This window comes from Carassius carassius, chromosome 25 (assembly GCF_963082965.1).
Source record: "Carassius carassius chromosome 25, fCarCar2.1, whole genome shotgun sequence".
NCBI classification, from domain to species: Eukaryota; Metazoa; Chordata; class Actinopteri; order Cypriniformes; family Cyprinidae; genus Carassius; species Carassius carassius.
The window spans coordinates 6,584,751-6,597,670 of NC_081779.1; the positions used below are offsets into that span (position 1 = coordinate 6,584,751).

Consider the following 12,920-nt stretch of genomic DNA (forward strand, 5'->3'; position numbering starts at 1 on the left):
TTCTAATATGCTGATTTGCTTGATATTAAAACCCATGGTAAAACCCCTAGTTTTTAGATGAATTACTTCTATATTTTATTACATTCTATTTTCTCAAATTTGAACTCTGAAACACTGTGAACTCTGTGTGGTACAAGATAAAAACAAAAAAAAAACTATTTTATAAATCTATTGAGATAGACAGTCATAATATATAAAATGAAACCATAGCGGCTCACATTGCACATTTCCAAAACACTGACTCACTTGTTCTGCCACTGAAGGCTTTTGCAATTTAAATTTCTGAACAAAGTTCCCTCACAGACATTAATTCAGCTTGTATAAGCACTACAGTATTCTGCTGCCTCCAAAAAGCAAATATTTTCAGGCATGCATGTACTGTATAATGAATATATCAGTCTCACATATTCAGTTTCTTTCTTTTCACAAAGGTGTGGCTTTATTGAATTCACCTGCCATTTCACAGAACAGCATCTGTGGGCATGCGTTGCCAACCACTGTGTTGACACTCTTTGTTTGTAGATACCATAGAAAACTTTCGCTGCCGGCTGCAATAATCGCATAGCTGATAAATCATGCGTTTTACCAAAGGAGTGCTTACTGTAAACGACCCAGATTATAATCTTATTCAGAAGTGTTTACTACGAAACCTTCATACATTCTTTAGCACCAAGTATAGTGATTGTTTATCCTGTGGAATCATGCAGGAAATCTGCACATAACATTGTAATCTTGTGCCTGGCAGGATAATAAGGGTGAATGTCTTCATGGTCAAAAACAGCCTTATCTGCATTTTCCAACCGAATCATATGCTGGTTTATCTCTTTCTAATACGATACTAGACTAAATGCATTGTGTTTTATTCTTAACCCACCTACGCACAACCAACCGGACACCCAGTGCTCATTTCCAAGGAACAAATGCATGCTAGAGAAACTATGAAATAATTTTCCTCATTTCTGGGGTGGAGTAATATTTCGATTAGTTTCTATATTAGTTATTTTTCAGTTTAAAGGAATAGTTCAGCCAAAATTGAAAATTTGCTAAACATGTACTCAACCCTCAGGTACCGTGGCCGGGAAGTGCAAAACAACATTACAAAGTGTGAAACACTTTTACAAAGCTCGAGACAAATTTACATTTTGGAAAACATTTTTACCAATCATAAAACACAATTACATGGGGAAAACACTTTTACCAAGGACGAAACAAATTTACATTTTAGAAAAAAATTAACAAGACGCAAAACACTTTTACCAGTCCCGAAACAATTTTACAATGACAGATTCTTCACGGAAAGGGAATGTACCACACACCGGAAGTGACGCGGTGAAAGGTGTCGTTGTTGTTAGTGAGCGCGGTAAATTCGTGTTGTGGAGTAAATGGCTTAAAGTTTATGGTGATCGAGCATGGACTGCGACCGAGGGATGTTTTGTCCGTTTTGTGGCAAACACATGAGCAGCTTAACGCGGTTTTGCTTTGCGTGTGGTCGGTGTTTGGAGTTCCTAAAGGACGCGGACCAGACGGAAACATCAGACATACTGCATCAATGTGTTCAATATTTTAACGAGGGCCACTCGTACGCTGTAATCGTGGACATGATGTCAAGTCTACACGGTGTAAACATCAGCTTGAGGACTCTTAAAAGTAAACTGAACGAAGCCGGGTTGTACCGCAGAAAGTCTTATTCCTCTCTAAACTCCGTGAGTAACGCCATCAGATTGGAACTTCGTGGACCTGGACAACTATTTGGCTACCGCACGATGTGGCAGGTACTTAAACAAAAGTACAATTTTCGAGTGAAGAGGGATGATGTGATGAATATGCTCCGGGAGCTTAATCCTCGAGGGTGTGAGAGCAGAACACGCAGAAGGTTTACAAGAAGAACTTACCACTCAATGGGACCTAACTATATGTGGCACGCAGATGGTTATGATAAACTTAAGCCATTCGGTTTGGCCATATCGGGATGCATAGATGGATTTTCACGTAAAGTACTGTGGCTTGAATGTGGACCAACAAACAATAACCCAACAGTGATTGCTCACTTTTTCATGTCATGTGTGCGAAACCTCGGTGTCATCCCCATGAGACTGAGGACTGATTGTGGCACTGAGAACGGCACGATGGCTGCAATTCAATGTACCCTACGCCACCATCACAGTGACTACTACTCTGGCGCATCCAGCCACATGTACGGCTCATCTATAAATAACCAGCGTATTGAGTCCTGGTGGTCTATATTTAGAAAGGGAAGGTGAGTGGTCTTCATAAAGGGTCATTGCATCTTTTGGTCATTCTAACGAGTAATGAAAAAAAAAAGAAAATCGAATGACCAAAAGATGCAGACCATAAATTTTATTACGACTAATCTTTGATTTTATTATTCAAACATATGTGTATATGGTTACAAGTATAACTACAATTTGTATCAATTTCAATAGGTCTCAGTTCTGGATGGAGTTATTTGCAGACCTTAGAGAAGCCGGATACTTCAACGGGAGTCATGAGCATCAGTGCCTATTGAGATATTGCTTTGGTGATGTTATTCAGAAGGACTTGGATGAGTGTGTGAGACTGTGGAACAGTCACAGGATTCGCCCTTCCAGAACAGCAGCATGTCCAGGAGGAGTGCCCAATGAACTCTACTACTTACCACACAGGTGATACATTGATTATAAACAGATAAAAGTATTATTCTAACGTTTTAGTTTACATGAAAAGAAATGCTTATGTTTTCTATTTAACATAGGTTTGGCTCCAGAGACTGCGGATTTCAAATCGAACAGGCTGAACTGGATGCCCTTCCTGAGGCTAGCCTGTCAATGACTCCTTGTGGAGACCCTAACATGCAGGAGTACTTGGACTTTGCCATGGAACACAATCAGTTACAGAAGCCAGAGAACTGGGAGTCTGCATCAGAACTATACATGAAACTAAAAGAAATGGCTCAGCTATGAAATTATCAAAAAGGGAGTTTTTTTGTAGTGGTGGAATACTGCTGTCTGTCTGAACACAATGTTTATGAATCTGTCACCCACAGCTTAATTGTTTTAAGTGTGATGTAAATTAATCAAAAATAATACGTATTTATAAAATTTTTGTAGTATAGAAAACAAAACTTCTTGAACTACTTGTTTCTTTATCTAAAACAGTGATTCACAAAGGGATCCCAGTTTGAGAGTCACAAACCTAAAACATTTTCAAAATGTTAATGGTTAGAAAAAAAAACATGCTCACATACTGTTACATTATAAAAACAATTGTGGCAACTGCACTTTAAAGTGAACCTTTAACAACAACGTTTACAGAGTCTTAACTCTAGGGGTCATCTATTTAGCTTAAAAACAGCCAAATCCTGGACTATTTTGAATTCCAAAGTCCATTTGTGACTTAAACAAAGTGTATGAGTCTAGGAGTGGTAATTTCAAGGCGTTTGAACATGTATTTGCTATTGGGAAAGCAGAGTCATCCAGGAACTCTATTTGTGGCAGCGGTTCCAAGCCAGATGGGGGAAGTGAAGACAGCCCAGTTGCAAACATCAAAACATCTTCCACAGACACAGCAGCCTGGCCTTCTGCAAAGAAAAACAAATCAGATACATAATTAGGGGTTCAAGTTCAAAGAGCTGAAACCCTATTGTAATTGTACTGATTTTTATTATTATAAATTTTACAGTTCTGTTATCACATGATGCATATCATTTGATAGATATCTTCATACTGAACAACTTTGCCTCAAGAACTACTGCTGTCAATCAAATTGTCCATAAAAAATTTGCTATCATCTTAGAAACCTACTTGCACGAACTAGTCGTTGATTTTTAGCTCAATCGCAACCAAACAAGTGCAGTACAATTCTCTGGACTCTCTAGATCAATAATTAAAAAAAAAAAAAAACCTTTACCATTTGGGTAGCCATAACAGGGTCATTTAGAAAATTGGCATTGCAAAACACTCAAAAGCCTATAAATCCTAAACGAAAACTCAGAACTTCACCAAAATTGGTGAGCATATGAGACATAAAATTCCAAAGAAGCATGCAAAATTCATCAATCATCGTCAACTTTCAAAAAGGCTATGGTAAATTGCCTGTAATGGCCTTTTCCTTCTGTGATTTAGGTGGTTACATTATTGCTAAATAAAACTTAATGTCTTTTGATGCTTATGTGCTTAAGGGCTGGCAATGCTTGAACCCCGATAAATGCTGCTTGCAGCTTTGATTGCCATGTGTTTTCTTAACTAGTTATAAAAAACTAAATCTAACTAACCTTCACAATCAAGGAGATAGTCTGCCCAGTAGCCCATGGTTTGACTTTCTTTAAGTCTTCGATTACTCCCCGAAGGACTGAGGTCAGGTTTGAAGAGTCTCTCAAGGTCAAAAGCAGTGAGTTGCTTTTCAGAGTGGCACAGGGCAGGGGCCAGCAAAGTAGGGTGTTGCTGTAGTGCAGTCAAAAACCCCAGGGTTGAAAGACCCTCCCTGAATCTACAGAGTGAACACACACATTGTTTCAGTGCTGTGTAGTGGCAACTGAATTTAAATTAAAGTATTAAATATAATTTTCTCTACAATTACTATCCACCTTAACAAACGTAAATTTGTGTGTGTGTGGGGGGGGGGGGGGGGGTGTATGTTGAAAACTGATTTAAAAGAACCCTATTTTCACATTGCACGTTAAAATTAATTGTTACAAACTAAGTATTACACACAGAAGCAGAAGACTGGAATGACACAGATGGCTGAGTGGCTTGTGCACTTACAAAGTCTACATGCCCCACGCACTTTTTCAAAACAGCAACAAGTCATCAAGAGTTTGATGGATCAAGTGAGCCTTAAACCATCACTCTGGTGCCAGATGTGCAGTAGAGGTGGATCGATCACTTTAAGGGGTAACTGGACTGATTTTCCTCATGAACTCTATGGAGGACTTAGTCAGGAGGGAAAAACCTGAGATCTAATTTCTGTTTTTGCCTTGTTATTATGATGTATTGTGTGTAGATTGACGAGGAAAAAAGATTAATATCTATTTTAAATTGAATCTATAAGGTATGAAGACTTAATTGAAGGCACTGTAGTTTGACAAGGCACAGAATGAAGCGACATTACATATCAGTTGAAATACACTAAGTTACAAATTCTGTCACAGTGACAAATTGGTAACGGATATACATGCTTGCATAAACCAAAGATAAACCTGAGGTATTTCAAACTAAAACTTCTTATATAAATACATAAAAAAGAAGAAAATCTCATCACTACAAATATCCTCTTACCTGTCAATTACAGATGAGTTGCGGTCAATAATATACCACTGGAGGTAGTCTGAAACAATTTCTCTCTTTTCTTCTACAGTAGCCACATGTCTCAGACACCCTGCTGTCTGTAACATTGTACTGTGTCTCATCATACATTCGTGCAGAGCATCCAATGAAGCAGCATTCTCAATCTGAAAAAGATGAAAAGGGGAATAAACACCCCAGTCAGTAACTGTTAGCACTATCTCTTTGCCTATTTTTTTTAATGAGATACATACACAGCATAGTGTAATCTTACACCATCAAAAATTAATGAATTAATTAAACAAATTCTGTACTGGATATAGGAAGTAAACACTGTCTCAAAACACTGCAGGAACTATGTAAAACTCTGCCCTACCATCCCGTAGCCTTATGCTATTCTCACCTCTTGCAAAGCTTTCCCTATTTCTTCATCAGTTATTAAATTAACTGGTGCTTTAAATGAAGGCTGGCCTGCAAGATAATGTACAAGATCTTTCGACAGGAAATGGGGTCCTGGACCTCCATGCACAACTGACACCGCAATCATCTTTCCTGCCAGGTAGTATGCATCCTCCCTAACAGCTGTGAATTAATTCATATTGCAAAATTAAAACAAACAATGCATTATATACTGTAATATACAAGCATTTGTCATGTGATATATATGGTCAATGATCATTAACAAACCATTAGTAGCCTATAATACACATCTAACAAATATGCATACCCTTTGCATTGTAGACCAAGAATCGATGTCCTTCTGGTCCATCAAAAATGGGCCGGTCTTTTAGATGTTTCATTAGTAGAGTTAAAAACTCTCGTCTTGGACCACCAGTGTCAATTCCCTCTTCCAGAACACCAGTATCATCAGTAAATTTGACAAGCATGTCACAGGTTTCTGAATATGTTGCACGCTTGAAACCTCTGACTGCCCCATCCCAAACATTTGCCCTTGAGATGTTGAACCGGCTGACTCTTTTATGATCAATAGGAAGTGACAGGTTTGCTATGATGTCAGATAATGTAATGTCTGTCTCCTCCCTGTAATGACAAAAAGTGACTTAATTTGTGGATATTCCAGATATACCAGAACTATAGTACAGTGAAAAAACAGGAGTGCTATAGTCAAAAGCTGTCATATTACATTGTTGTGTGTTGGAAATTCTGCACATTGACAGCAACCAGCTCTTCGTCCCCTTGTTCAACATTTGGTGCATACAGGTCTGTGTATTTACTGTTGAGAAATTATCATTTCCATGTTAAAACATCTTACAAACAAAAATGTCCTCCCCGTTAAATCAGTTAAATAAAGTTAAATTATGTCAGTCATTATGATTTTTTTTTATTATTTACCTGTAGCAAGACGTTTTTTCTGGATTTTTTTCAGGTGGATCCAGATCCTCAGCATCAGATATAACTATCTAAAAAAAAAAGATTAAAATATCTGTAACAGCAACACTGAAAGCAAGAAATGTCATGGTGCCAGTCTGCCTTATTACCTGTCCTGGCTGAATTGTTGATGGATGTCCTGGTGCATCTCTGAAACATGATAAAACATACAAATGATTAGCTCCATGATAAAGGCTATAATATAGTTTTGAGTAAAATGTAGTATTATAGGGAACAGAAAGATTTATAAAAAAAAAAAATATTATTTTATAAAATCACATTACACATACAGTATTTCCTGTTTGAAGTTCATCAGAGCGAATTCTCTGATCACATCAACAACTTAAAGATCGATTATTTAAAACTTTCATGAAATTTGGTATCAAGCCTTCGTCAGCGAGTCAAATGGATGAAATGAGAGACAATGGGTCTTTTCTAGTGGCCAATGTGTTCTGGGCTAGAGTGGGTGTTTTAGACATCTTAAAACCAGCAGGTGTACTTGGGGCCTACAGTCAAATCATGTACACATAATGTATACACCAAGATTCATATTGGTTGATTACCACTAGAAAAAAAAAAAAAAAAAATATATATATATAGTCTCTCATTACATCTCCCCCACTTCATTCTCATGTTGTTGTTTTTTAAGGTCTGGTTAATTTGTCATTTGTGTTTATTCATCTGCAAGAGCTTATTGTTATGTTTTTAGGAAACACCAATAAGCTCTTGCAGGTGAATTAAGTAAAGCTCACACAAGCAGCTGTGGGTCCTTTAGTTAGGGAGTGAGGAGGCACCCTCAGTCCGTTACAGAAACGACCTGTAGCAACGTTGAGCTTATGTGCGATCTTGCTTTATTTCCAGGTGAACAAAAGTGATAAAACATTTCCAAAACAGCAATATAAATGTGTATGTGTATAAGGAGTGAAATATCTGCTTGTAGTTTTATCACAATTTTGAGAGTTAAATGAATTTTTTTTTCAATCTGGTAGTAAAAGCACTGTAGCCCAATAAGATATGAGTTATTACTATTATTTCCAGTCAAGAAGTAAATAAATAATTTCAACCCATGCACGCCTGAAATTTCCTTTGTGTACAAGTGTGCAACACCTACCTTTCATCTTCCAGCTTGAGTTTGGGAGTACTTTGATTTTGTGGTTCAAAAACCTGAGAGGAAACAGATAAAATTATCAACAGCTTTCAACAGCTTCCATTATTGTTCCATTACCACGTACATCAATGCTGAATGGTTTCCTGTTTTACTGTATAATAGTTACTGCAAAATAATCAAAACAAACCATTTTCCACAAAATTATTGACCAGGACAAAGATTGTATGCGTAAAATCCAATGCACATCTAATAAATAAATACAAACATACGTAACTATAAATTATTTTTGAAATAACTGATGTACCAAAGTGTCAGCTCGATTGAATTCAGCTGTGCTCCTTGTTGTGATGACAATTTCAGAATCAGAGTCTGAGGTATCATCCACTGAAAAAAAATAAACCAAACAAACATTATCGATCGTCCAGCAGAGTATCAAAATATGTAAAAATATTGAATCATGAGATTCACGAACCTCTTTTATAGTGTTTTTCTAGGCAAATGAAAAAAGTGATCCTGGAATATGCCTTTCCTATTTCCTTTTTATATTCTGCCAATTTGAATGGCCTTTCTGACCCAGGCACATGGACCACCTGTGAGCAGTCTGGATACAAAAGGACGTAAGGTCCTTCGTGCATGTCCTTGTTAAATGTTCTCATTTTCTGTACAGCTTGTTTCAGTAGTTCAGGAGCTGCTACCTCTGGGTCTGTAAATAACGGGAGTGTTTTTCCTCTTAGAGGTTTTAAATCGGTCCCATCAGTTTCATGTGGCACCATCAATCCTACATTTATCTAGTAAAATAACAAAGATATATAATTAATGTATACATAGGTAAAATAAAAATACACATACACACAAATACATATAGCGCATTGCAAAATTGTATAGGGCAGTCAGTACAAGTTACCTGGACGTGTTTTCTTTCTTTAGGCTTAAATCTTCCTTTTGGCCCATAGTTAAAAGACTGCCGTTCTTTTGACTTCGAGCTTCTGTACTCCATGAACTGTCTATATGATGGGCATGGTTGTTCTGCTGAAATGTATAGAGTTCCGTTTCAAAACAGAAAATTATAAGCTGCTCAAAAAAATCATTATTAGCATAACTGATTTTTATTCACATTGCCTCAGATAGCTAGCATTTTGATACACTAAAAAAAAAAACAATTAACAACTTACTTTGCTTAGTACTGTCCGGCTGTCGAGACGTCCCCGGTGTTTCCGTCTGGTCCGCGTCCTTTAGGAACTCCAAACACCGACCACACGCAAAGCAAAACCGCGTTAAGCTGCTCATGTGTTTGCCACAAAACGGACAAAACATCCCTCGGTCGCAGTCCATGCTCGATCACCATAAACTTTAAGCCATTTACTCCACAACACGAATTTACCGCGCTCACTAACAACAACGACACCTTTCACCGCGTCACTTCCGGTGTGTGGTACATTCCCTTTCCGTGAAGAATCTGTCATTGTAAAATTGTTTCGGGACTGGTAAAAGTGTTTTGCGTCTTGTTAATTTTTTTCTAAAATGTAAATTTGTCTCGAGCTTTGTAAAAGTGTTTCACACTTTGTAATGTTGTTTTGCACTTCCCGGCCACGGTACTCAGGTCATCAAAGATTTAGATGAGTTGGTTTCTGCATCAGAAAAGATTTGAAGAATTTTATCATTGCATCCATTTTCCACAAATGGATCCTCTGCAGTGAATGGGTGCCTTTAGAATGAGAGTCCAAACATCTGATTAAAACATCACAATAATCCACAATTAATCCACACAACTCCAGTTCATCAATTAACATCTCAAGAAGTTAAATATATATGCAACCTTATAAGAAAGAGACTCTTATAAAAATTTTGAATGGTACTCTATTTATCCAGAGGTGTGCACAGACCTCTGGAGGGGCAGGGGAGAAGTGGTGGTACAAGACCCAAATTCGGACTGACTGAAAGGACACTTTAGCGTTGACGCCACTGTTAGCATTCATGCATTTTCATTTGGGTATTTAAAAATGAGCCAAGGATTTAGTGTGTATCAGATGTTGTGAGTATTGGGCTCCAGTGCACAACATTTTATGTCACACTCCAAACCCCAGAGGAGTCATGTGCTGTAAATGCCAATAAACGGCTCTTTTTGCTGGTATGGAAAAGCGTTGGCTCTGAGCGAGGGCCTCAAGCTTCATCTAACGCTAAGTAGCCTCCCTTGACACAAGGAGAGCACGCTAACACATATCAGGGAGAAACCCCAAACACACTTAACTGCTCACACACACATGCTGACAGGCTCTTTTTTAGCCGGCTAATCCACAGACTGATGAGATGATGAGAGAGCGACACGGCAGGCGTCTGGGACCTCCGGACTCAGAGGGTGTGTGCTGATGTCACTCTGTTTGACTGACCACCACTAACCTCTAATAAAATCATCCATCAGCACCACAAGGATGGGACACACTGGGCCTTTACAGCACCAGAGTCCCAGCTAGGAAAACTTCTCACTGTACCAACTCTTTTTAAATGAGTTTTCTGTGAACATAATTGATGTGTGAGAAAGAAGTACAAACTAAAGTTAACTTTTACATGTTCTAGAGAAAGTAGGAGTGGTTCTTTCTTGTGCAAAGTAATATTTGATTAAAATCACTAAAAAAAAATAAATAAAATGAACAGCACACCTCTCCTGAATACAGCACATATTTAATAATAATTAGCGGTTGGGACTATGAAAATTTAGTAATTGTGAAAGTTATGTTTGTCAAATCATGAAAGAATTGACTAATATAACAATGTCGCTTAAAATATTGCCTGGTTAATGCATACCAAAGTCTTTTTTTAATGCTCATCAAGGCTGCATTTATTTGAATAAAAATACAGTAAACAGTAATATTGTGAAGTATTATTACTATTTAAAATAACTGTTTTTACCATTGAATATATTTTAAAAAGAGAAATCACTTCAGAAATCACTCTAATATGATAATTTGCTGCTCAAGAAACATTTATTATTATTATAATCTTTCGTAACTTTACAAATGTCTTTAGTGTCATTTTCAATTGGTTTAATGTTTCCTTTCTAAGTACTCTTGCACAGTAGTGCAGTCTTGCTTTAAATTTTGGCATGTGTTCTTGGATCAACATTTTTTATCTTATTAACCACCTCTAAACTCATATCAGATTGATGAGACGTTCAGTTTCCCAACTCCAGCCTTAACACTAGACCTAAACATTTAAATCTGGCCTATTGGAATATTGTTCCTGAACCAGCATTCATCCTACTTTTTAAAATCACACTCACTTCAATCATTTTACTGTTTGGAACAGCCTCTGTATCAGGAGTGCAGCTGCGATTTCTAAAGTTACTGTCATTATAAAGGTTTTGAATAAGGACGTGCACTGCACATGACCATGCTGTCAGTAATTAATAATCAAGACCTCACGGATATTTCACACGTCTAGTTTAAGTGCATGAAAAGCTTTTGGTGATTGACATCAATACCAATACATTTTAAACACAATTTTAGTCTGGTAAGTGTGTGGTATGACATCAAGACAGGATGATGAATGACTCTCCTTAAATTAGGAATGTAAAGTTCAGAGTCGGAACGTAAATTTCTCTGTTTAGAATCTATGTACAGTGATGGAATGGAAGCCATCAAAAACAAGCTGTAAAGTACACGTGTGGAAACCACTGAGAGGTGAGATGGAGTAATAGAGATAAACTCAACTTGAGTAATGAGAAGTGATGAGAAAACACAACACTCAAATTTTCTCAGTGGTTTCTCAGTGGTTCTTTGCAACACTGAAAAAAACGCTCTTCTCATTAAGAAGCCGTTGACACAAAACTCATATAACACAGGATAAGTTATATTACTTCAAATTCCAAAGAAAGAATGAGATTTTGCATAAAAGAAAATGCATTTATACATTATATTGCATTATGAAATTAAGGTGAAAGGCCTGGTGTATGCAAGTGCTGATGAAATGAAGAAAATTATATGCATAAAATAATTTTGATTATAAACAAAACTCAATTTAGGAAGGAAACTTCATTTAAGCAAAATATATTTTCTCTTTGCTTCGAGTTTTGATGCAAATGTGGCCTGGACATGTTAAAGCGAGATTTACGGTTTATGAAGTTCTTTGGAGATTAATAAAGCTGTTCATGTTTCATTATAGACTTAGTACCTAGAGAATAATGCTTTTTGGAATGTCATGTTCTCCAGTGACACCAGACTGCAATTAGTAACTGTGCTGTAAGAAGTGGAAGAAAGAAAGTAAAAGAAAGGAATGGCCTGTGTGTGTACAAAGTGAAGAAAGCTTCAAACACATGCTAATTCAAAATTGTGTGGAAAATGAAACAGCGCAAAACCTGTGGGGAGCGTTACAAGTACAATCTGGATGCCGAGTGGCACCTGTGAAGAATTATGAGGCGAGAAACATTCCATTCATGCACAGTGACCTCACAGTTCACACAGGAACATTCCAAGGGCGCTGAGAATCAGAGCACATTCCAGAACCACATGTGAAGCTTCTGATATCATACTGCTACAATGCAATCTTAAATGAGTGCAATGTGCAAATATCTAATGTGAAACAGTAAATGGTTTGGAGTTGTGAAATTAGTAGCATAAGGTTTGCAACAAACTACAGAGAGAGTGAATCAATTCTGGCATGAAATGCAAGAATCGCAAAAATGCAAGAATTCTTCCAGAACACTGATGTATGATCAAATATCACTATATTACTTAAAAATAAATAAATAAATGTTTGTGATTCTAATATGTGTTGTACTTAAACTGATGCTGATTTAATTAACATAAATCATGCATTTTTTTTTCAGAAAATATAAAAACCCAAGTCTTAGTGGTTGTCTGATTTATAAAATAAAAGCTTGATGTCTTAATATTTGAAAATAAAGATATTAAGATATTAATAATAATAAGTTTCATGAAAATTTGTGGAAAAGTATTATTTTGTGCTTGTATTTGTTGTACTCATTTAAAATGATGCTGATTTAAATAAAATAAATGGTGCATTTTATTGTTTTTACAGAAGTATAATAATATTACATATATTTTATTTTATTTTATATTTAATAATATAAAAATAGTGCATAGCAGTATTGTTGTTTAACCAACACCTTAGCATTTCTTTAAGGATAA

The 12,920-nt window shown here is 36.7% G+C and overlaps 2 protein-coding genes across 5 annotated transcripts; one reads left to right on the forward strand and one right to left on the reverse strand.

The window, feature by feature from the left end:
- The first annotated feature begins 1,367 nt into the window (after positions 1-1,367).
- On the forward strand, positions 1,368-3,050 carry LOC132104006 (uncharacterized). Its single transcript, XM_059509147.1, has 3 exons — positions 1,368-2,257; positions 2,445-2,663; positions 2,753-3,050. Exons 1-3 carry the CDS (start codon positions 1,410-1,412, stop codon positions 2,958-2,960), a joined length of 1,275 nt encoding a protein of 424 aa, XP_059365130.1. The 5' UTR covers positions 1,368-1,409; the 3' UTR covers positions 2,961-3,050.
- Positions 3,051-3,120: 70 nt separating this feature from the next.
- Positions 3,121-9,128, reverse strand: LOC132104005 (G2/M phase-specific E3 ubiquitin-protein ligase-like). Of its 4 annotated transcripts, none has more exons than XM_059509143.1 (13): positions 8,949-9,128; positions 8,681-8,802; positions 8,249-8,564; positions 8,081-8,160; positions 7,780-7,832; positions 6,779-6,818; positions 6,633-6,700; positions 6,424-6,513; positions 6,007-6,320; positions 5,683-5,861; positions 5,274-5,446; positions 4,271-4,485; positions 3,121-3,577 (listed from the first exon to the last, which is right to left on the reverse strand). In XM_059509143.1, the coding sequence occupies exons 1-13, from the start codon at positions 9,106-9,108 to the stop codon at positions 3,342-3,344; spliced, it is 2,046 nt and encodes a 681-aa protein (XP_059365126.1). In that variant the 5' UTR covers positions 9,109-9,128; the 3' UTR covers positions 3,121-3,341. The 4 variants fall into 4 exon arrangements, with proteins under 4 accessions (XP_059365126.1, XP_059365125.1, XP_059365129.1 ...); XM_059509142.1 differs by having other exon boundaries at positions 3,138-3,577; positions 8,681-8,805; XM_059509146.1 differs by lacking the exon at positions 4,271-4,485 and having other exon boundaries at positions 3,315-3,577; positions 8,681-8,805.
- Between the last annotated feature and the right edge of the window lie 3,792 nt (positions 9,129-12,920).